Source organism: Mercurialis annua, linkage group LG1-X (assembly GCF_937616625.2).
Source record: "Mercurialis annua linkage group LG1-X, ddMerAnnu1.2, whole genome shotgun sequence".
NCBI lineage: Eukaryota > Viridiplantae > Streptophyta > Magnoliopsida > Malpighiales > Euphorbiaceae > Mercurialis > Mercurialis annua.
The window spans coordinates 59,165,487-59,189,213 of NC_065570.1; the positions used below are offsets into that span (position 1 = coordinate 59,165,487).

A 23,727-nucleotide genomic window follows, 5' to 3' on the forward strand; every position below is an offset into this window, starting at 1 on the left:
TGTACTTTCAAATTTATGTGGATATAATAAAAATTTAAACAAAATCAAGTATCAATTTAGAAAATATAAAAAATATCAAGAATCATTTTATACCTTTTTCTATATAAATTGGAGGGGTGTTATACTCTCTGGGTGAGAGTGGGGAGGGAGATATTTGAAACGATTTTGCCAAATATATGATAAAAGTGATATGATTTTGTTAATTTTGACGTCTTTGATATTTCATGCCGAGATGGGGGGTAAAATGATTTTTTGTTTGTTTGTTTTTTTAATTAGTTTTATGGATTTTCTTTTATGGTGCTGTTTAGAAAGAAACTAATAGTTTCATATTCATATATGAGTGTCAAATTTAACAACAATATAGTTACATCCCTTTTCTCATTTTTGGAATGTGCAAGTTTGCCATAAAGCTAGTATTGGATACTCCATTAACTTGCAACACAACAATAGCAATCATGGCCTGAATCAACCTGCCTGGTGGGTCAATTTTGCCAGAAATGAAATTTCGGGACCAAACTGAATCAAACACTTTGCTTTGCCAAATTCAACCCAAATTTGGCCATTTCATGCTACACACAAAGTCTGGCAATGATTGTGCTTCTTTTCATTCAGATTTTTGGCATATTTCTAACATTTAGTACTCAGATTGGCGAAGCAATGTTTTAAATTTATGAGAATTGATGTGATATGTGTACAATTTCGACTATAACCGAATTAACTGATCGAATCAACTGAAATTTAAATTCATATAATTTAACTTTAATATTAAAATATTAAGTCAGTGAACTATTTTCTTAAAACTTTTCCAATCATAGTCTAATTTTAATAAATATCTTTTAACTAGAATTAATTATTTAATTCAATAGCCTATTCATTAAAAAAAGCAAACCTTTTAGAATTTTTGCAATTCTAACTAGATGTATTTATTTTTTCAGTCGAAAGATACTTATTAAATTAAGCTACAATTGGTAATATTATTGTTCTTATATATAAATATGCATTTAGATCGAGTAGTTAACTGTAATGCCATTATTTTCAGACAAGAATATTACTCTGTTGAAGATACTATATTACTTGCTTCTAAAGCTTGTGATGAATATATCTTAGTTTTATCTATGGAAAATACACCAAACAGTATTGTAAGTCATACATTATCAGCTCCTTCTCCTTTTCATTCTCTACCGCGTGACTGTATTAAGCTTAGTGTGGATGCTGCTACTGATAAACAACACAAGTTTGGTGTGGTTGCTGCTATTGCTAGGAATTCCTCAGGTTTAATAATTGGCCAATTTTCTGCTTGTTTTCGTGCTATATGGGATCCAGGTATTCTGGAATTTCTAGCTGTTCGAGAAGCTTTAAACTGGGCTATATCAAATTGTTGGTCTTCTATTTGGTTGGAAGGAGATGCACTTCAGGTCATTAACTCATTGCAGACATCTACAGTGCAATTATCAGATGCTTGGGGGATTTGTTGTGATATTGTACATCTCCATAACTTTTTCCAATCTTGTTCTTTTCATTATGTTTCTAGGGTTTTTAATTTTTTAGCTCATAACCTAGCACAATCTTGTAAACGGTCTATGTTACAGTTTTAGATGTTTCTTTACCTTGTAATTCTCCTTTGAATTAATATACATACCTTTGGAAAAAAAAAACTGTAATTAAAAGATACATATTAAATTAGGCTTCAATTGAAAAAAATTAAGAAGTTGGATTGAATTGAAATTTTTTCTAGGGTAAATAATATGTTTTTACTATGTTATATATTCTTTTGGGTTTTTTACACAAATCCCCTAAAAATACTATGGTGTTTCACTTTTCCCTCACCATTTTGATTTTGGCAAAAATCTCTCAAAAAAAATAAAAAGTTTACAAAAATCCCTCATAACCCAAAATAAAAGAAAATGAGACAATATTGTCCTTGGTATTTGTCAACATTTCATTAGTCTATATTTGAGTCAATCAAATGATGACACGTGGCAAATCTAGATTTGGTTAGACAATCTAACCAACCGCCACCGACCACCGGCCAAATTCCGGTCCGACCGGCCGGACCACCGGCCAAATTCCGGCCCGATCGGCCGGACCACCGCGGTCAACGGCAGTCAACTGAAGTCAACCAGCGGTCAACGGCAGTCAACTATAGTGGTGAGATTTTAAAAGAATTAAATAAAATATAAATTTGCTATTAGTAGGAATAGAACCCATGACCTCTCACACTTTGTCCATGTGTCTAACCATCAAGACAAGACATGTTTGTTGTCTTTAATTACTCTTTAATATATATACATATACTCTTTAATAATGTATAAGGAAGCATTTAAACTAAATATAAACATATTAAAATGGTTGATTATAAATTATATATTATTATAAAATACTAATAAAATATTATGCTTGTTAAAATTTAAATTAATTTATTTTAATTAAATTAATACTAGTGTAAATTAAATATTAACTTAAAGTAAATTAAGTTAAAATAAATTTATAAATTAATGTATTAGAAACACAATTAACTTAATGTCAACTCGATATAAACTCAAAATAAATTATATAAGTTAATTTAGTTGATATAAAGTTAGTTTTTAAAATTATAATAAATTACTAAAAAAATTGCTTTAAATTGACATGTAACCTTCATCAAGTTTACATTGAGTTGACATTAGGTTTATATCGAGTTGACATTAGGTTTACGTTGAGTTGATATTAAGTTACATTTCAAAATTAAAATAATTTACTATTTCGGATCGACATTAAATTTATACTGAGTTGACATTAGGTTTGCATGCATTGACATGAGATTTACACTGAGTTGACATTAGGATTACATTGAATTGGCATTAGGTTTACATTGAGTTGACATTGAGCTGTCATTAAATTGATATTAAGTCGACGTTGAGTTGATATTAAGTTAATGTTTAAAATTATAATAATTTACTAAAACATTTACTTTGAATTGACATGTAGTTTACATCAATTTTACATTGAGTTTATATTAGATTTACATTCACTTGACATTGAGTCGACGTTGAGTTGATATTAAATTTAATTTATATTAAGTTTAAATTGAGTTGATATTAGGTTTATATTGAGTTGACATTGAGTCATCATTGAGTCGACATTAGCTTTACATTGAGTTGACATTGAGTCGACATTAGTTTGACATTGAGTCGACGTTCAGTTATTAAGTTTGCATTCAGTTGATATTATTTACATTTCAAAATTAAAATAATTTACTAAAAAATTACTTTGGATTGAAATTAGGTTTACATTGAGTTGACATTGAGTCGGCATTAGGTTTACATTGAGTTGACATAGAGTCGCCATTAGGCTTACATTGAGTTGACGTTGAGTTATTAAGTTTACATTGAGTTGATATTAATTTACATTTGAAAATTAAAATAATTTACTAAAACATTACTTCGGATTGACATTGGGTTTACATTGAGTTGATATTGGGTTGACATTAAGTCGATATTAGGTTTACATTGAGTTGACATTGAGTTATTAAGTTTACATTGAGTTGATATTAATTTACATTTTAAAATTAAAATAATTTACTAAAAAATTACTTCGGATTTACATTAGGTTTACATTGAGTTGATATTAGGATTACATTGAGTTGACATTGAGTTGACATTGAATTGATATTAAATTTATATTGAGCTGATATTAAGTTAATTTTTAAAAGTATACTTACTAAAATACATTAAATTTATATTGAGTTGATATTAGGTTTACATTGAGTTGATATTGGGTCGTCATTGAGTTGACATTAAGTCCATATTGAGTTGACATTAAATTTACACAAATTACTGTAATAAAAACTTAAATAATTTACTTTCAATCTATTATAGTTTATTTTTGAAAGTATAAATTATAGAAAAATAATTTTATATAATAATATAAAATAATTTCATTTTAAATTTATAATTATTTATCAAAACATTTACTTTGAATTAACATTCAGTGAACATTAAATTTATATTGAATTTATATTGAGTTCACATTAAGTTTACTTTGAGTTTATATTGAGTTCACATTGAGTTAATATTAAGTTTATATTCAGTTCACTTATATTAAAATTACTTTCGGTTTATTTTATTTTAATAAAACCTTAAATAATTTACTTTCAAATTACTATTAGTTTATTTGTTATATTATAAATTACTTTTAATAGTATACATAATGAAGTTGACATTAAGTTATCATTGAATTGACATTAAGTCGTCATTGAATTTATATTGAGTTCTTATTGAGTTTTCGCACACCACGGGGGTCCCACTACCACATATCCGACTACGACCACTAAACCATTATATTTTTCAATTTTAAAAAGTGAAATATTTTTACTAGTTTTACTTATATATTAATAAATTGTATAAAATATAAATATATGTATATTTTATTTTTTTATTGTATAAATATTTAATAAATAAATAAATTTAATTAGACTAATTTAATATTAAACTTATAATAAATTTAATTTAAGTTGATATTTAGTTGATATTTAATTTACATTATAAATTAATTTCATTCTAATAAGTTAATTTAAATTTATAATCAGTTATACATATATATTATAGAGTAAATGTTGACAACAATTAGCCTTTGCCTTAATGGCAAAGCACAATCTCTCTCTTATAAGAAGTCAAGGGTTCAAATCCCCTCAATCACAAAATGGTGTTTTATTTAATTTTTAATTATCTAACTAAAATTGGTCCAACCATTAAAAATGGTTAGACCACAAACCAGTAATGGTGGTGGTCTGGGCGTTGACCGCGGTGGTCCGACCGTTGACCGGCGTTGACCGCGGTGGTCCGGCCGATGACCGGCGTTGACCGCGGTGGTCCGGCCGTTGACCGACCAATAATGGTCTGACCGGTGGTGGTTCGGTTAGAATTGGCCCGGTTTATGTAAAATGAGGAGAAATTATTAGGTGTAATGGAAACACAATAGGTAAAATACACCATAGGGATAAAATAGTAATCACAACTATTAAAAGGTAGAGATGAAAAAAATCTTTTAAAATTGAGAGATTTTTGCAAAAAAAAAAAAGTTGGGTGATTTATACAAACTTTTGAGTTTTTGGGTGATTTGGTGTAATTTTCTCTATTCTTTTTGAAATAATATTTTGCTTTCTATAAAAAGGGTATCCACCCAATGGGCCAAAACCTTCACTTGGGCCTTCAGCCCAACCTAACCCAAACCCTCCGTGGAGGAGGTATAATCGGAGACCGTGTATTAGTAGCGTCAGCAGATGAAGTCTCCAGTAATCACTCTTTAACCTTAATTAAATTTAATCACAATTTTATTTCCTGTACTTATAAATACGCTTGACTAATAACTGAAATTAAAATAAAAAAGAAAACAAACAAACACAACCCCACCTCTCTTCATCTTTCTCTTCTCTCTCTCTTAGGGTTCGTCTCTCTCTCTATTAGTAGTACTAATCTGCCGGGTGTGCATGCATCTGTCCATAATTATCAGGTTTCCCTTTTTAATTTGTTTATGATCTATCCGTCCGTTTTTTAATTACGAAACCGCTGATTTTTAAGGGATTTTGTCTCTCTAGTTTCCGATTCTTATGTTGTTTTAATTAAATTAGTTGATTAATTAGGTTGTATTTTTTAATTTCATTGCAGTAGTAGTAGTAGTTGACAGTAAAAACAACAAGTGATAAGATGGCCACGGTAAGATCCAGCTTGCCGTCCAGACTCCGTCAACTTTTGTCCGGTGAAAGCGTTATCGGCCCTTCTATTAAACTGGACTCCGAACCTGTAAGGCTCTTGTGCCTTTTTCTATTTTAATGTTTTCAGTAATTTATTTTACCTTTATGGTTTTCTCTTTTTTGTAATGTGTTTTGTTTATTGATTAGGCTTTTTGCTATACCCAAATGCTGTTTGGTTGAGCCGTCATTTTTTTTAATTATACTTGGACCTGTTTGGCAGTATTTTCACGGGTGATTATTTTGTTGAAAAATGTACTTTTGCTTTTGAGTTTTTTGCCCCCATGAATGATATTTTCGATTTTTAATGCTATAAAAACGATTCTAATGTATCCTTAACTCAAAGCCCTTATGAGAATTTGACCTACTTTTGAGCTCATTCAACCTAAATGCATGATGTGGAACCAGGGCAGCAATAAATTTTTCTGCTCTAATTGCAATGCTATGTATGTATTTTAATGCGTTGTTTTTTCTATTGTTTTCATATTGTTATCTGCTATTTTCTTTTATTTCTGGATTACACCTTATCTACTTATTCTTTTCCTGCGCCCTTGTGAAGTTAGAGAACTTGAATGCAATGTTGAAGCCTTAATGGAAGAATCCTTCACTTCTACCTGCTTTTGAATGCACACATGGCACATTTTATTTTTATCATAATTTACGTGGCACCTTGTTTTGCTGAATTAATGTCATTCTGTCTGGGAAATTAGTCATTGTGAACTATTGTTTAGTCTGATAGACTGATGCAATGAACAAGTCCGTCATATGTTGACAGGAAATTGTAGACCCTGCTGTATCATTATTATTCAGGGTTCTATTATTTTTCATCAAAGGAGATGATAACTGAGCTTCTTACATCTGTTCTTTAGGGTTTTCCTTTCCTGTAGTATTACTATCATTACAATCTTTTTCATTTTTTTTTTGTTATTTATGTGTTGTTAAACTGAACTCATATGACCCTGATGATGAGATTACAAACATCTGCTTATATCTCAACTATAGCTTGACCTATTCTAGCTTGTTGGTGCTGGAGCTCCCTTTTCCAGTTTTCTTTTCCTTCAAATTTTTTTCTCCACTGCACTATCTTTAGAAGAAAACTTAGTCTATTAGTACCATTACATGCTATTTTTTTATGGAACAAGGATTCAAGATAGAGCTTACAATATGTTAGGGCTTGAATGACTTTAAATATAATATTTTTTCACGATGGTAGGTTACCAAAGCTGTCCATTGTTGTTGCTTATCATGCATCCTGTACAAGGAAAGAGATCTGTTCCTTAAAAAAACTGGTTACCATAATATTCTATGTAATTTACTTGAAGGTACTCATTTAATATTTTTTGTTTGTGCACAATGTCTGATGTGCATTGGTTCTTGCAGCCTCCTAAAATTAAAGCATTCATTGATAAAGTGATCCAAAGTCCATTACCGGATATAGCAATACCTCTGTCTGGCTTTCGATGGGAGTACAATAAGGTAAAAGCATGCACTTTTTCCGCTCTTTATAGTTCCTTCCTCTCTATTTCTCCTTTCCCTCCACCTCTAACTTTAACACTCAGAATTTTTTCTTTATTATCCACTTGTGCTTATTAGTCGCTTTAACTTACAGGGAAATTTTCATCATTGGAGACCTTTGTTTCTGCACTTCGATATGTACTTCAAGACATACCTGTCTAGTAGGAATGAACTTCTTTTGTCAGATGATATTTTGGAAAATGATAGTCCATTTCCAAAGCATGCAGTTCTACAAGTATTACGAGTGATGCAAACAATTTTAGAGAATTGCCACCATAAAAGTTCATTTGATGGCATAGAGGTAAGGCTTTGACCGAGTCTAGATTTGTATATGTATAATTATTTTTAACTGTGACTTGTGTTTATTCATTCTTTACAAGATTTCTTTATGTGCTAATTTTTGTTAGAAGCACGTGCTTTTATTGTTCTTTAATATTTTGTTGATACTGGCCATTTTCCCTTTCAGCATTTCAAGCTTCTTTTAACATCAACAGATCCTGAGGTTCTTTTAGCTACTTTGGAGACTCTTGCAGCACTAGTGAAGATTAACCCCTCTAAACTGCATGGGAGTGGGAAGTTGGTCGGATGTGGCTCGGTGAACAGTTATCTCCTATCCCTTGCACAAGGCTGGGGAAGCAAGGAGGAGGGTTTGAGCTTGTATTCTTGTGTTATGGTGAATGAGAAAAGTCAGGACGAAGGACTATCTTTGTTCCCATCTGAGGTGGAAAATGAGCATGATAAGTCACAATACCGGATTGGTTCCACCCTATATTTTGAACTGCATGGTCTCAATTCTGAAAGTACTAGGGATAGTGGCAATGCAAATTGTTCTAACTTGAAAGTTATTCATATTCCAGATGTGCATTTATGTAAGGAAGATGATCTGTTATTAATGAAGCAGTGCATTGAGCAATACAATGTGCCCCCTGATTTGCGGTTTTCATTGATAACCAGAATTAGATATGCTAGGGCTTTTCGCTCTCCCAGAATATGCAGGCTGTACAGCAGGATTTGCCTTCTTGCATTCATTGTTCTTGTTCAGTCCAGTGATGCTAATGATGAATTGACATCTTTTTTTGCTAATGAGCCTGAGTACACAAATGAGCTGATTAGGATTGTTCGTTCAGAGGAGACTGTTCCAGGGACCATTAGAACCCTTGCAATGCTCGCCCTAGGAGCTCAATTAGCTGCCTATTCTGCATCTCATGAGCGGGCTAGGATTCTGAGTGGATCAAGTATCAGTTTTGCTGTGGGTAACCGCATGATTCTTCTGAATGTGCTTCAGAGGGCTGTTTTATCCTTGAAAAATTCTAGTGATCCTTCTTCTCTTGCCTTTGTTGAAGCTCTTCTTCAGTTCTATTTGCTCCATATTGTTTCATCTTCAGCTTCTGGGACTAATGTTAGGGGCTCAGGGATGGTTCCTACATTTTTGCCACTTTTGGAAGATTCAGATCCCAATCACATGCACCTTGTCTATCTGGCTGTCAAAGCTCTACAAAAGCTAATGGATTATAGTAGTACGGCTGTGTCACTACTTAGGGAGTTAGGGGGGGTGGAACTTTTGTCTCAGAGATTACAGATAGAAGTACATAGAGTTATTGGCTTGGCTGGGGAAACTGACAACTCTATGGTCATTGGTGAAAGCTCTAGATGCAATGATGATCATGTCTTCTCTCAGAAGAGGCTAATCAAGGTTCTTTTGAAGGCACTTGGGTCTGCTACATATGCTCCTTCAAACAATACCAGATCTTTAAATTACCATGAAAGTTCTTTACCTTCTACTTTGTCACTGATATATAGGAATACAGATAAGTTTGGGGGTGATATTTACCACTCAGCTGTGACTGTCATGAGTGAAATTATCCACAAGGATCCAACTTGTTTCCCCATTTTGCATGAAATGGGTCTTCCAGAAGCTTTTTTATCCTCAGTGGTAGCTGGACTACTTCCTACTTCTAAGGCCCTTACATGTGTTCCAAATGGGCTTGGTGCAATATGCCTTAATGCTAAAGGCTTAGAAGCAGTGAAAGAAACTTCAGCTTTACGGTTTCTTGTTGACATTTTCACTAGTAAGAAGTATGTTTTAGCAATGAATGAAGCTATTGTTCCTTTGACAAATGCTGTTGAAGAGCTTTTGCGCCATGTGTCTTCACTGAGGGGAACTGGTGTTGATATAATCATCGAAATTGTTGACAAAGTTGCTTCCTTTGGCGATGGTAATTCTGGAGTGTCATCAGCAAAGGTTAGTGGAAATACTGAGATGGAAATGGATGCTGAAAACAAGCAAAATGATGGCAATTGCTGTTCAGGTAGTGAAGCTGATTTAGAAACAGAAGGTATCAGTAATGAGCAGTTTGTTCAGATTTGCATCTTTCATCTGATGGTTCTTCTTCACAGAGCAATGGAAAATTCAGAGACATGTCGGCTGTTTGTGGAGAAGTCTGGAATTGAAGCTTTACTTAAGCTTTTGTTAAGGCCAAGCATTGTTCAGTCATCTGAAGGGATGTCTATTGCTTTGCACAGCACCATGGTTTTTAAGGGTTTCACACAACACCACTCTGCACCTCTGGCTCGTGCATTCTGCTGCTCTCTCAGGGAACATCTAAAGAAATCTTTGACTGGATTTAAAGAAAGTTCTGGTTTATTTTTGTTGGATCCCAGTGCACCACCAGGTGGCAGAATCTTTTCGTCACTTTTCCTTGTCGAATTCCTTCTATTTCTTGCTGCCTCAAAAGACAATCGCTGGGTAAGTGCACTGCTTTTGGAATTTGGAAATGGGAGCAAAGATGTTCTGGAGGATATTGGTAGCGTGCATCGTGAGATTCTGTGGCAGATTGCTTTGCTTGAAGATGCAAAGCTTGAGGTGGAAGATGACGGGACGAGGTCTACTGTTATCGAGTCTCAACAGTCGGAACTGAACACGAATGACACGGAGGAGCAACGATTCAATTCCTTTAGGCAGTTTCTTGATCCATTATTGAGGAGAAGGACATCAGGATGGAGTATTGAATCCCAGGTTTTTGACCTTATAAACCTTTACCGTGATCTCGGACGTGCTACTGGATTTCCACAAAGATCGAGCAATGATGGTTCTTTAAACCGCTTTGGATCCGTCCATCAACCACATCATTCTGAGTCTTCAGATGTTGGTGGGACTATCAGTAAAAAGGAACATGACAAGCAGAGATCTTATTATACTTCTTGCTGCGACATGGTGAGATCACTTTCTTTCCACATAACACATTTGTTTCAAGAGTTAGGGAAGGCAATGTTGCTTCCTTCTCGTCGACGAGATGATACTGTGAATGTTTCCCCCTCTTCTAAAGTTGTAGCTGGTGCTTTTGCTTCCATTGCACTGGATCACATGAATTTTGGTGGTCATGCTAGTTCTTCCGGGTCAGAGGTATCTATATCCTCCAAGTGTCGCTACTTTGGCAAGGTTATTGATTTCATTGATGGCATTTTGCTGGACAGGCCTGATTCTTGCAATCCTGTATTGTTGAATTGCTTATATGGACATGGAGTTATTCAATCAGTTTTGACCACATTTGAAGCTACAAGTCAATTGCTTTTTGCAGTTAACAGGGCCCCTGCATCTCCTATGGAGACCGATGATGGTAATGCAAAACAGAATGATAAGGAAGAGACAGTTCACTCATGGATTTATGGTCCTTTAGCTAGCTATGGTAAATTAATGGACCATCTGGTGACATCATCACTTATTTTGTCTCCTTTTACGAAGCACTTGCTTGCACAACCTATGACAACTGGAGGCTCACCTTTCCCACGAGATGCTGAGACATTTGTAAAGGTGCTCCAGTCTATAGTGTTTAAGGCAGTCCTTCCAGTTTGGACTCATCCTCAGTTGACTGATTGCAGTAATGATTTCATCAGTACAGTTATTTCAATCACTAGGCATGTTTATTCAGGGGTTGAAATGAAAAATGTTAGCAGTAACACCAGCACCCGTATTACTGGCCCTCCGCCGAACGAAACTACTATTACAACCATTGTGGAGATGGGTTTTTCCAGGCCCAGGGCCGAAGAGGCTCTAAGGCAAGTTGGATCAAATAGTGTAGAGTTGGCAATGGAGTGGCTGTTCTCCCACCCTGAGGAAATTCAAGAAGATGATGAACTTGCTCGGGCACTTGCCATGTCTTTGGGGAACTCAGAAGCAGATGCAAAGGAAGATAATGCAAATGCCGATAACCAACCGCTTATAGAAGAGATGGTCCAACTTCCTCCTGTTGGTGAGTTACTATCGACATGCATAAAGCTTTTGCAAGTGAAAGAACATCTTGCTTTCCCAGTTCGTGATCTACTTGCCTTGATCTGTTCACAGAATGACGGCCAATATAGGTCTAATGTCATCTCTTTTATTCTTGACCAAGTGAAGGATGAGAACCTGGTTTCTGATGGCAGAAATACTAGCACATTATCTGCTATTTTCCATGTTCTTGCCTTGATTCTTCATGAAGATGCTGTAGCTCGAGAAATGGCCTTGAAGAATAACCTTGTCAAGATTGTGACTGATCTACTGTCCCAATGGGATTCTGGTTTGGTGGAAAAAGAGAAACCTCAGGTACCTAAGTGGGTAACAACAGCTTTTCTGGCTGTTGATCGTCTGATTCAGGTAGATCCGAAACTGAATTCTGAAATTGTTGAACTGTTAAAAAGGAATGTGTTGAGCACTCAGCAAGCTTCAATCAATATTGACGAGGATAAGCAAAACAAGGTGCAATCAGCACTGGGATCACCTTTGGAGCAAAAGGAGGCAGAGGAGCAGAAAAGACTTATTCAGATTGCTTGCAATTGTATCAAAAACCAGCTTCCATCTGAGACAATCCATGCTGTTATGCAGCTATGTTCCACTCTCACTAAAACTCATTCTATTGCTGTTTGTTTTCTGGAAGCTGATGGTGTAAGTTCATTGCTAAACCTTCCTACCAGCAGCCTTTTTCCTGGATTTGACAATATTGCTGCTACTATCATCCGTCATGTGCTTGAAGATCCTCAAACTCTTCAGCTAGCAATGGAATCTGAGATAAAACATAGTGTTGTGGCTGCTGCTAACAGACATTCAAATGGAAGGGTCACTCCACACAATTTTCTTTTAAATTTAAACTCTGTCATCTCACGGGATCCAGTTATTTTTATGCATGCTGCACAGTCTGTCTGTCAAGTTGAAATGGTTGGTGACAGACCATACATTGTATTACTGAAGGATCGTGAGAAAGACAAAAGCAAAGAAAAGGAGAAGGAGAAAGCACTAGAAAAAGATAAATTACATACGGCCGATGGGAAGACTAGTCTGGGCATAATGAACACGCAGTCACCTGGGAACGTGCATGGAAAACCTAATGACTCGAATTCCAAGAGTCCTAAAGTACACAAAAGACCTCCTCATAGCTTTGTAACGGTGATTGAGCTTCTTTTGGATGTAGTCACCGGCTTTGTGCCTCCTTTAAAAGATGACGCAGTGATGGACTTGTCGCAGGATATACCCTCTTCAACTGATATGGACGTTGATGTGGCTGCTATGAAAGGTAAAGGAAAAGCCATAGCCACTATTTCAGAAGAGAATGAAACCAGTAGCCAGGATGCTTCGGCGCTGCTTGCAAAGGTTGTATTTATCCTGAAGCTTTTAACAGAAATTCTGCTGATGTATTCTTCATCTGTTCATGTGCTGCTAAGAAGAGATGCTGAAGTTAGTAGCTCCAGGGGTCTTCATCAAAAGAATTCTGCTGCTGGTTTGTGCACTGGAGGTATTTTTCAACACATTCTTCACAAGTTCATTACATGTTCTCGTAGTTTGAAAAAGGAAAGGAAACTAGATGGTGACTGGAGGCATAAACTTGCAACACGAGCCAGCCAGCTATTGGTGGCATCTTGTGTTCGCTCAACTGAGGCAAGAAAGAGAGTATTCACAGAGATCAGCTCCATTTTCAGTGACTTTGTTGATTCTTGCAATGGTTCTAGATCACCAACCAATGATATGCAGATATATGTTGATCTTCTCAATGATGTGCTTGCTGCCCGCACTCCTTCTGGTTCATATATCTCATCAGAAGCTTCTGCAACTTTTATAGATGTTGGTTTGGTTAGGTCCTTGACTCATACGCTTGAAGTGTTAGATCTTGATCATACTGACTCGCCTAAAGTTGTTACTGGTCTTATTAAAGCTTTGGAATTGGTTACGAAAGAACATGTTAACAATGCAGATTCTAGTTCTGGGAAGAGCGAAAATTCAGCCAAACCTCTTGATCAGAATCAATCAGGTAGAGCAGAGAATGTTGGTGACATCCCCCAGTCTGTAGAAGGTGTGCCCCAGTCCACACATGATTCTGTCTTAGTAGACCATGCTGAATCGTTTGATGCTGTTCGGTCTGAAGCTATTGCAGATGATATGGAACAGGACCAAGATCCTGATGGTGGTTTTGCCCCTGCTTCAGAGGATGACTTTATGCAAGAAACTTCAGAAGATATGAGGGGTGTTGAGAATGGCATGGATACTGTTGGTATACGATTTGAAATCCAACCTCATGGGCAGGAAAATCTTGATGAAGTTGAGGATGAGGAGATATCTGCGGATGAAGGAGATGAAGTAGATGAAGATGACGACGATGATGAGGATGATGAAGATGATGAGGAACATAATGATATCGAAGATGATGAAGTACACCACTTGCCACATCCTGACTTAGACCAAGATGATCATGATATGGATGATGATGAGTTTGATGAGGAATTGTTGGAAGAAGATGATGAAGATGAGGAGGAAGATGATGATGGAGTTGTACTTCGGCTGGAGGAGGGTATCAATGGGATAAATGTTTTTGATCATATTGAGGTTTTTGGTAGAGACCATAGCTTCCCTAATGAAACACTTCATGTGATGCCAGTGGAAGTTTTTGGTTCTAGACGTCAGGGACGAACTACATCCATTTACAATCTTCTTGGTAGAAACGGTGACAGTGCTGTCCCTTCACGCCATCCCCTTTTAGTTGGACCTTCCTCTTCGCAGTCAGCTGCTACCAGGCAAATAGGTAATTTAATATGCTGCAATCAATTTTTGTTTAGCACTTTTTACATTTGTTACACCTGGTTGGCTTGGAAGCTTGATTGTATTTTTGATTAATTTTATGATTTTGAAATATGATACCTGATTCTCACTCTCCAGAGAATGCTCATGATATGACCTTTTCAGATAGGAACTTGGGGAACAGCTCATCTCAGTTGGATACTATTTTCCGGTCACTAAGGAGTGGGCGCCAGGGACAACGTTTGAACCTGTGGAGTGATGATAACCAGCCAAGTGGTGGATCTAATTCATCTGTACCGCAAGGCCTGGAGGAGTTGCTTGTTTCACAGTTGAGGGGACCAGTTCATGATAAACCTTCTGGTCTAAATACATCATTGGTGGAACATACAAATGATGGAGAAGCTGGTCAGTTGCATGGACCAGATGCTGCGCAACCTGAAATTCCTGTTGAGAGCCATGTGAATAATGCGAGCAGCAATGTGCCTCCTTCCTCTTCTGTAGCAGTGGATGTATCTGGCAATTCGGAAATGAGGGCAGTGACAAATGATTCTCAATCACAGTCTATTGAAATGCAGCTTGAACATAATGATGCTACTGTCAGGGATGTTGAAGCAGTGAGCCAAGAAAGTAGTGAAAGTGGGGCAACTTTAGGGGAAAGCCTCCGGAGCCTAGATGTTGAAATTGGAAGTGCTGATGGCCACGACGATGGTGGAGAAAGGCAAAGTTCAGCAGATAGAATGCATTTGGATCCACAGGCAACTCGAACTAGGAGAACAAACGTTTCTTTTGGGAACTCTACAGCTGTCAGTGGGAGAGATGCTTCTCTTCACAGTGTAACTGAAGTTTCAGAAAATTCAAGCAGAGAAGCAGATCAAGATGGCCCAGCAGTAGAGCAGCAAATTAGTGGTGAGGCTGGTTCTGGATCAATTGATCCAGCCTTCCTGGATGCCCTTCCTGAGGAGCTGAGAGCTGAAGTTCTTTCTGCTCAACAGGGTCAAGCAGCGCAGCAGCCTTCAAATGCGGAGCAACAAAACACAGGAGATATAGACCCAGAGTTCCTTGCAGCCCTTCCTGCTGACATCCGAGCAGAAGTCTTAGCACAACAGCAAGCACAAAGGCTTCATCAAAATCATGAACTAGAAGGTCAACCTGTTGAAATGGATACAGTTTCTATAATTGCAACATTTCCTTCAGAATTGCGTGAAGAGGTAGGGTTTTTTCCCCTTTGTATTCTAGTTACATGAATGTGACATGTGTAACTCTGAGACATCCATTTACTATATCCACTCTCAGGTTCTCCTAACATCATCGGATGCTATTCTTGCCAATCTCACTCCTGCTCTTGTTGCGGAGGCAAACATGTTACGTGAAAGAGTTGCACATCGCTATCATAATCGCACACTCTTTGGCATGTATCCTCGAAGTCGACGCGGCGAGTCTTCTCGCCGGGCTGAAGGTATTGGATACAGCTTGGAGAGAGTTGGGAATGCTGCACGCAGGTCCATCTCTGCTAAGCTAGTAGAAGCTGATGGCGCTCCTTTGGTCGGGACAGAAGCTCTCCAAGCAATGATACGGGTGCTCCGTATTGTCCAGGTCTCTATTTATTAAGCACATTCACTTTTTTCTTATGTTGTCTACTGGTAAATATACTGATAAAAGAGTATGTGCAGCCCCTATATAAAGGTCCTCTGCAGAGGCTTCTGTTGAATTTATGTTCTCATGGTGAAACCAGAACTGCTCTGGTGAAAATCCTAATGGATATGCTGATGCTTGATACAAGAAAACCTGCCAATTATTTAAATGCTGTGGAACCATCATTTCGGCTTTATGCTTGCCAGAGCAATGTGATGTATTCTCGTCCACAATCTTTCGATGGTAAAGTATATTTGGTAACTTTTTACAGTTGCTATTTATTATTTTTAGGATCACCAATATTTAAGTATTTATTTTGGAGCATAGATGGTCATGATGGGAATTAATTCTAGCACTCTGAAGGTGCTTTCTTACCATAAACGTTTGTTCTGTTGTCTAATATTTAACCATGTTTGTCCTTTTGCATCCCAACAAGTTGACATCATTTGGCACTATTCTGTGTTTGAATTCATTGGAAGCTGAGCTAGTTATGGAACCTTCATGTGCCTCTATCTTGTTATCATAGTGGTGTAGTACTTGATGATCCCATTAAAAGTTTTCTGTTAGAACTTCCGCAAAAAGAAAAAAGATGATTGAAAAATTTCTTTCTATTATCCCTGATTCTTTAAGCCGTAAGAGTTTCAGTTACCTACTTCTTATGTTTAACTGTTTGCCTTCTAGGGGTCCCACCATTGTTATCTCGACGGATTCTGGAGATGCTGACTTACTTGGCTCGAAATCATCCCTATGTGGCAAAAATATTGCTTCATTTTAGGCTTCCTCTTCCTACATTACAGAAGCCAGAGAATTTGGATAAATCACGTGGAAAAGCTGTCATGGTAGTTGAAGAGTATGAAGCAGATTCAAAGCATCACGAGGAAGGATATATTTCTCTTGCGTTGCTCTTAAGCCTCTTGAACCAACCTCTTTATTCAAGGAGTGTAGCACATCTTGAGCAGGTAAGGTTTTACACTCCTGAAGTCTTCGTTTCTGCTTAAGATTGCTTCATTCTTGTGCTTATGTGGCTAAAATGGAGATTTTATTTGAGTTTCTGTTTTTTGTTCCATCTACAGCTGCTTAGCTTATTGGAGGTGATAATCGACAGTGCTGAATGCAAGCAAAACTTGTCAGATAAACGTGGGGCTGTTGCTGAACAACCCTCCACTCTCCAAATGTCAACATCAGATGCTAGAGTGAATATGGAATTAGCTGGTGCTTCTACTGTCGTGGCCGTTTCATCATCCACAGCCATTGATTCATCCAAATCAACAGCTTCTGCTGCAAATAGTGAATGTGATACCCAGACTGTACTGCTGAACCTTCCACAAGCAGAACTTAGACTTCTCTGCTCATTCCTTGCTCGGGAAGGGTATGCTGGATAGTTAGATCTATTGTTTTCATTTCCTGCCTTTTATCTATTTCTCATGTCCATTTCAGTGATTTGTTATTTCATCTTACCTTTTTCTGTGTAATGTAGATTAGTTACTCTTGCTTGCATAATTGTCTTATTTGTATAATCTATAGCCGTGCATTTTCCAAGACATGTACTTATGCTTTTAGGTACCCTGGACCACAAGGGTTTACTGACAAGCTAATTGTTGTCTTCACTTCTGATGCTTATATGTTTCATCTGACATGTTATTTTTCCTTGTCAGTTTGTCGGATAATGCATATACTCTTGTTGCGGAGGTAATGAGGAAGCTGGTGGCAATTGCTTCAATGCATAGCCGTCTGTTCATTCATGAGTTGGCGGATGCCGTAAAAAATCTGACAAAATCTGCTATGAACGAGCTGCGGCTATTTGGTGAAGAGGTTAAAGCACTCCTGAGAACAACAACATCCGATGGAGCTGCGATTTTAAGGGTTCTGCAGGCATTAAGCTCACTTGTTACTTCACTAGCTGTTAAAGAGAAGGACAAACAAATTCTTTCTGAAAAGGAGAATAGTGCCCCTCTTTCTCAGCTATGTGACATTAATGCTGCTCTGGAACCTTTGTGGTCAGAACTGAGCACTTGTATAAGCAAAATAGAGGGCTATTCAGATTCTGCATCTGATCTCCTGGTTCCGAGTACTTCCACATCAAAACCATCTGGTGTGACACCTCCACTCCCTGCGGGCTCTCAAAACATCTTACCATACATCGAGTCATTCTTTGTAATGTGTGAAAAGCTACACCCTGCACAGCCAGGTTCTAGTCATGACTATGGTGCTGTTTCTGAAGTGGATGATCTGAGCATGTCCGTGGGCCAGCCGAAAACTTCAGGTTCTGTTTTGAAGGTTGATGAAAAACATGTTGCTTTTGTGAAATTTTCTGAGAAACACAGGAAGCTTCTTAACGCATTTATCCGCCAAAATCCTGGATTGCTTGAGAAATCATTCTCTCTCATGCTGAAGGTTCCTCGCTTTGTTGATTTTGATAATAAACGATCTCACTTCAGATCTAAAATAAAGCATCAGCATGATCATCATCAAAGTCCTTTGAGGATTTCTGTGAGAAGAGCTTACATCCTAGAAGATTCATATAACCAACTGCGCATGAGGTCAGCCCAAGATTTGAAAGGAAGGTTGAATGTTCACTTTCAAGGAGAGGAAGGCATTGATGCTGGTGGGCTTACAAGGGAATGGTATCAGTTGTTGTCCCGGGTTATTTTTGACAAAGGAGCATTACTTTTTACTACAGTAGGCAATGATTCAACTTTTCAGCCCAACCCTAACTCAGTTTACCAAACGGAACACTTATCATACTTCAAATTTGTTGGAAGAGTTGTGAGTATTCTTCTCTCTGATGCTTTTGTTTGATTTATTGTTTTCTGCATTTTCATTTTATTACAACAGGTAGGGGAGGTTCAAACCTGAGAAATCCAGGTTTGAATTATCTGTCTCTACCCCCAGGCTTCGCTTGGTTTCTGTAGTTCATTTATGGATTCTTATCTATTTTCTGCAGGTGGGGAAAGCACTTCTTGATGGGCAGCTTTTAGATGTTCATTTCACTCGATCTTTTTACAAGCATATTTTAGGAGTTAAAGTTACTTATCATGACATTGAAGCTATTGATCCTGATTACTTTAAAAACCTTAAGTGGATGCTTGAGGTGTGTTGGATGGTTATGTTCTTGCTTTAACTTTTTCCAGTCTACTTTGTAGCTCTCAAACAACGGTTAGCATTACCATTGCTTATGCGGGTTAAACTTTTATGCTCTTGCAGAATGATATAAGTGAGATTTTGGACCTTACATTCAGTATTGATGCTGATGAGGAGCAGCTTATATTGTATGAGAGGACAGAAGTAATGATCTCCTCCACTGTGCTTTTGCACTTTTATTTCCTCGGATTTGTTACTTATTCAATTATGGTGAACATGATGCAGGTAACTGACCATGAACTCATTCCTGGTGGACGCAACATTAAAGTCACAGAGGATAATAAACACCAGTATGTTGACTTAGTTGCTGAGCATCGGTTGACAACTGCTATTCGTCCTCAAATAAATGCTTTCATGGAAGGATTCAATGAATTAATTTTGAGGGATTTGATATCCATATTCAATGACAAGGAACTAGAGTTGCTGATAAGTGGGCTTCCAGATATAGACTGTGAGTTCCATTCAGTTTTTCATATTTAACATTGCATTTTCTCATTTACTTGCTGCATTTACCACTTTAAAATATTATATGAGAGTCCGGGCTCTTATTCATTGGTCTTCAATGAATGTATCAGTGGATGACATGAGGGCAAATACGGAGTATTCTGGATATAGTGGTGCATCTCCCATTATACAATGGTTTTGGGAGGTTGTTCAAGGGTTCAGCAAGGAGGATAAGGCTCGCCTTCTACAGTTCGTGACCGGCACCTCAAAGGTAGTTTCCTTTTGCTGGGTATGCTTCTTATTTTGAATTGTTATGCCTGAGTGATGCATTATGATCTTGAGCAATTTTAAGCAACTGATTTTCAAGTTCTGTACAGGGAACATAATGCATGCTTTTAATAATTAAAGAAACAAGTAGAAGACTTTTTATCTGTTTGATAGGTGATAAATTAGGTTTTAGTCTCATGTTGATAATTTATGTGCATATATTAATTGTGTGTTTGGTTCAAATGTATCCCCTCAAATTGATAGACTTCACTTGTAAATAAATATAGTTGTGTTTAGTTCAATATGAAATGAATTTTAGAGTAGTATTAAACCAAATAAAGGGTAAAAATGTTTGTATTTGAAGTGATAATTTTGATGCGAAGTCCAAAATTCTTGCATCAGGTGCCTTTGGAAGGCTTCAGTGCACTTCAAGGGATCTCAGGTTCACAAAAGTTCCAAATACACAAGGCATATGGAAGCCCAGATCACTTGCCTTCTGCTCACACTTGGTAAAACATATTTTTTTTCTTATCGTGTATATTCATGTAAATGTGTCGATAATTGATAATATGTTGATGTAAAACTTACGCACTCTCTCTCTGGTGGTGCAGTTTCAATCAGTTGGATTTGCCAGAGTATCCATCAAAAGAGCATTTGGAAGAGAGATTACTGCTTGCGATTCATGAAGCCAATGAAGGGTTTGGTTTTGGTTAAATTTTGCAATTAGGCATCAAAGAATGAATAGCTATGTAGATAGGCAACATTATACGTCACAGGCTATCATGCTTTAAGATGCCCAGTTGTTAATATATTGTACAGTTCAGTATTGGATTATGGAAAATGTTTCTGGCAGTTTTTAATTTTGCCTATCTGCGCCTTTTGCTTCTTTTTTCGCTTCATTTCTTTCTTCCCAAATTTTCCAGTTCAGTATTTGGTAGTCCTTTTCTAGTTTTCTTTATCTTACCTCATTTAGTGATTTATGATTGTATAATAAATTATTGATAAACTATAATCTAACAATTAATATATTATCTTTTTGAATAGAATTCCACCATGCATATTTATATGCAATCCTGCCTTTTTTAACTTGTTATATTAACCAAAATTTGAACAACTTTCATATTTTCAACAATAACTGCAATTTAATCTGTTTTTTCTTTTTCAAATTTGTTCCATTATTTTTAGATTTAGGTGAAAAATCATGATCAATGGACACAGTAAAAGTTGTTAATGTGTGGTAACCTTACAAGTAACTAAATTCTACCTCTTTCAATATCTTGCATAAGTTAATAAATAACTAAATTCTAACTCTTCCAATCTCTTCCACAATTAACTTAATTTTTCTCATTTACATCTACACCCTCAATCCTATCCTTCCTCGTCTACATTTCTTAGGTAATGTTAGAGCTGAAGTCAGAATCTGAAGGTTATCTCCTAAAGTATATTTTTCCCTGAGCATCATCCTTAATAATATTCTGAAGTGTAGAAGGAAACTGTACAGGCACCAAAACTACATCATTTCTCTCGAGAACCATCCTTGAAAGATAATCAGCTGCTTTATTAGTTTCACGCCATGCGTGCGATATCCTATGCTTCTCGAATTTCTTTAAAAGAAACCAAATATGGTTCAAACATTCTGCAGCTCTTTGGCTGTAAGACTGCTCCTTGTTAATGGTTTTCACAGCACTCAGTGAATCAGACTCGACCCATATTACTTTTATTCCGAGACCAGAGGCTAAAACAAGACCTCTCCATATAGCCCATAGTTCCACCAAAAAAATGTCATTCAGAGCAGCTTTAGAAACAAAACCGCAAATTGCATCACCGTTATAATCACGGAGCAAACCACCGAAACCTGCATATTCTCGATCTATAGACCCATCCGTGTTTAATTTGATCCAACCAATGTCTGGTCCTTTCCATCTGCACCATTTGATTGGTCTTGTAATAGGGCTTATATAGCCACTCCACTTTTCAAGATTGACCAGGTTCTGAAGCAAAACTACTCCATTGTTCGAACTAAGAACAATAGTGGAATTGTATGCTAACTTTAACTTTGCTGCCAGCTCTTCAGCTCTTACTTCTTCTTTCCTGGCCTTGTGCTTCTTTCCTTGGAGGTGTTTCTTCAAACATTTTTCGCTAGTAGTGCTAATCAGACAAAGAGCACAACTCCACTCCTTTTGGGCATTCGTTAAATGAAAGGGCCTTTGGTCCCTCGTTATAGTATCATCGTTGCGCTTGAATGTTCCCTGTTTCAATAGAAAATATGATCAACTCCACTATATGTGTGCTGTGTGCATGGGATTTCCCGCCGCCTTAAACTACAAGATTGCTGGGAGTCCATCATTATACACAGTAACTCAGAGGTAATACCTGACAGATAACGCGTTCGCATATTACTTCCTGTCCGCTCGCAATTATGTTTTCATCAGTCCGACTAAATGAGAAGCATTTGCCTCTCTGAAATAGCCAACTGGTGATCCGCAAACATTCCCTCACTGGTATGAACAAGATGTTCCATATCAGAAATAACACATGCTGCCAGCTAACAAATGGATAAGTTCTGAATGTTCTGATAAAATTCTTGTAGACAAAGGAAGCACCACGAAAATCAATAATCACCAACAAGACAATCACCAAGCCCTTCACATAAGGCCAAAAAGGAAACCTATAATGAAACCCGATCAAAACAATAAAGGGGTCAATTGTTCTTTAAACATAAAAGTGGTCATCAATCTCAAATGAAGGAAATGAGCCATAGAATGTCTCTTAAGATTCAAGGGAAACCAGAACTTGTGGAAAATCTAGTAAACACATCTCACTCAAACTAATCAAATCCTAAATTAGCTGCCTACTTAAGTTGATTTTTTGAAAGGCTATCAATAGGTCAGTATATCGTTCCCTCTGGACATGAGACTGGACCGAGGTAATGGGAATTTGTGGGACGAGTCCCGTGCAATTTTTTCGAGAGCTATCATTGATATGCCACCACCCTACTACTCGAAAGCGGTACCAATCAAATGCTCAAGCTGCCTATTTAAGCAAATTTTTGTTATATTCTTTTTCAACTCAAATACAGAAGCTTATTATCTAAATGTTCCTGAAGAATGTTTAATTGTTAAAGATTTCCATGTGCAACACAACATACCAATTGAGTTGTTCTAGAGCAACAATAAATATAGAAAGTTACTTCGTCAATTAGTATGATATTTACCAGTGAGCTATAATTATAAGCGGTGGACAGCAAAACTGCTAAATCATGGGTTCAAATCCTCACACAAGTGCTCTCGTCCCAATTATCAAAAAGAATTAGTATGATATTTTTGAGAATCCATGCAATGATTTTCCTTCTTTCAGATTCCCCATAAATGAACATTATATAAAAGCATATAGAATTACCAAATGGGAAGATTGGCAAGTGCCTTTTCAAAGACAGAAAAAATGGAAAATAGAGCCCAGAAAGCGAGACATTGCTGATTTTTGAAGTGAGAGTCACTGTTTATAGCCCGAAATGAAGCAAACCTATCAAAACAAAATTTCAAAAATTGAAATAGAAGTATACGCAGCAGAATTAAACAGAAACACATGCAAGAAAAAGTACTTACAAGGGACAAAGCAAAGCAATTGAAGGCCTGAAAGGAAACAATTTAAATTAGCAAAAGCAAAGTGAATTAGTGAGAATTATTTGAACAGTAAAGTAAAACAATAAAGTGTAGTAATAGATACCATGAAACAATATCGAAGAGTTTTCGCAGTAAAAACTCCAACCAGGCCATCACTTCAACAGTGCGGATTGCTGGATTCACTTACAAAGCTTTTTAATGGAGCCAAGTGTAGCGGTGCCGGTGATGCACCATTTTCAGACAGCCATGTGAAAAGGAAATATTTGGGGAAGACTGGAAGTCAATAGTATTAGCAGCCTTTTCATTGCCACCTCAGCCGTACAAATAAATGGATT

At 36.8% G+C, this 23,727-nt stretch overlaps 2 protein-coding genes across 4 annotated transcripts; one reads left to right on the top strand and one right to left on the bottom strand.

Moving 5' to 3' along the window:
* Positions 1-5,346: 5,346 nt before the first annotated feature.
* LOC126683311 (E3 ubiquitin-protein ligase UPL2-like) lies at positions 5,347-20,629 on the top strand. 3 transcript variants are annotated; one of them, XM_050379165.2, is made up of 17 exons: positions 5,347-5,490; positions 5,646-5,780; positions 7,109-7,204; positions 7,338-7,544; positions 7,710-14,289; positions 14,424-15,493; positions 15,579-15,878; positions 15,956-16,160; positions 16,599-16,876; positions 16,991-17,286; positions 17,573-18,683; positions 18,862-19,008; positions 19,122-19,202; positions 19,284-19,509; positions 19,634-19,773; positions 20,172-20,278; positions 20,381-20,629. In XM_050379165.2, the coding sequence occupies exons 2-17, from the start codon at positions 5,685-5,687 to the stop codon at positions 20,481-20,483; spliced, it is 11,043 nt and encodes a 3,680-aa protein (XP_050235122.1). In that variant the 5' UTR covers positions 5,347-5,490; positions 5,646-5,684; the 3' UTR covers positions 20,484-20,629. The 3 variants fall into 3 exon arrangements, with proteins under 3 accessions (XP_050235122.1, XP_050235135.1, XP_050235129.1); XM_050379178.2 differs by having other exon boundaries at positions 14,451-15,493; XM_050379172.2 differs by having other exon boundaries at positions 5,362-5,490; positions 5,649-5,780.
* Positions 20,630-20,978: 349 nt separating this feature from the next.
* LOC126665493 (uncharacterized) lies at positions 20,979-23,708 on the bottom strand. The gene is made up of 5 exons (XM_050358308.1): positions 23,496-23,708; positions 23,375-23,401; positions 23,169-23,291; positions 22,143-22,437; positions 20,979-22,018 (listed from the first exon to the last, which is right to left on the bottom strand). Exons 1-5 carry the CDS (start codon positions 23,543-23,545, stop codon positions 21,197-21,199), a joined length of 1,317 nt encoding a protein of 438 aa, XP_050214265.1. The 5' UTR covers positions 23,546-23,708; the 3' UTR covers positions 20,979-21,196.
* Between the last annotated feature and the right edge of the window lie 19 nt (positions 23,709-23,727).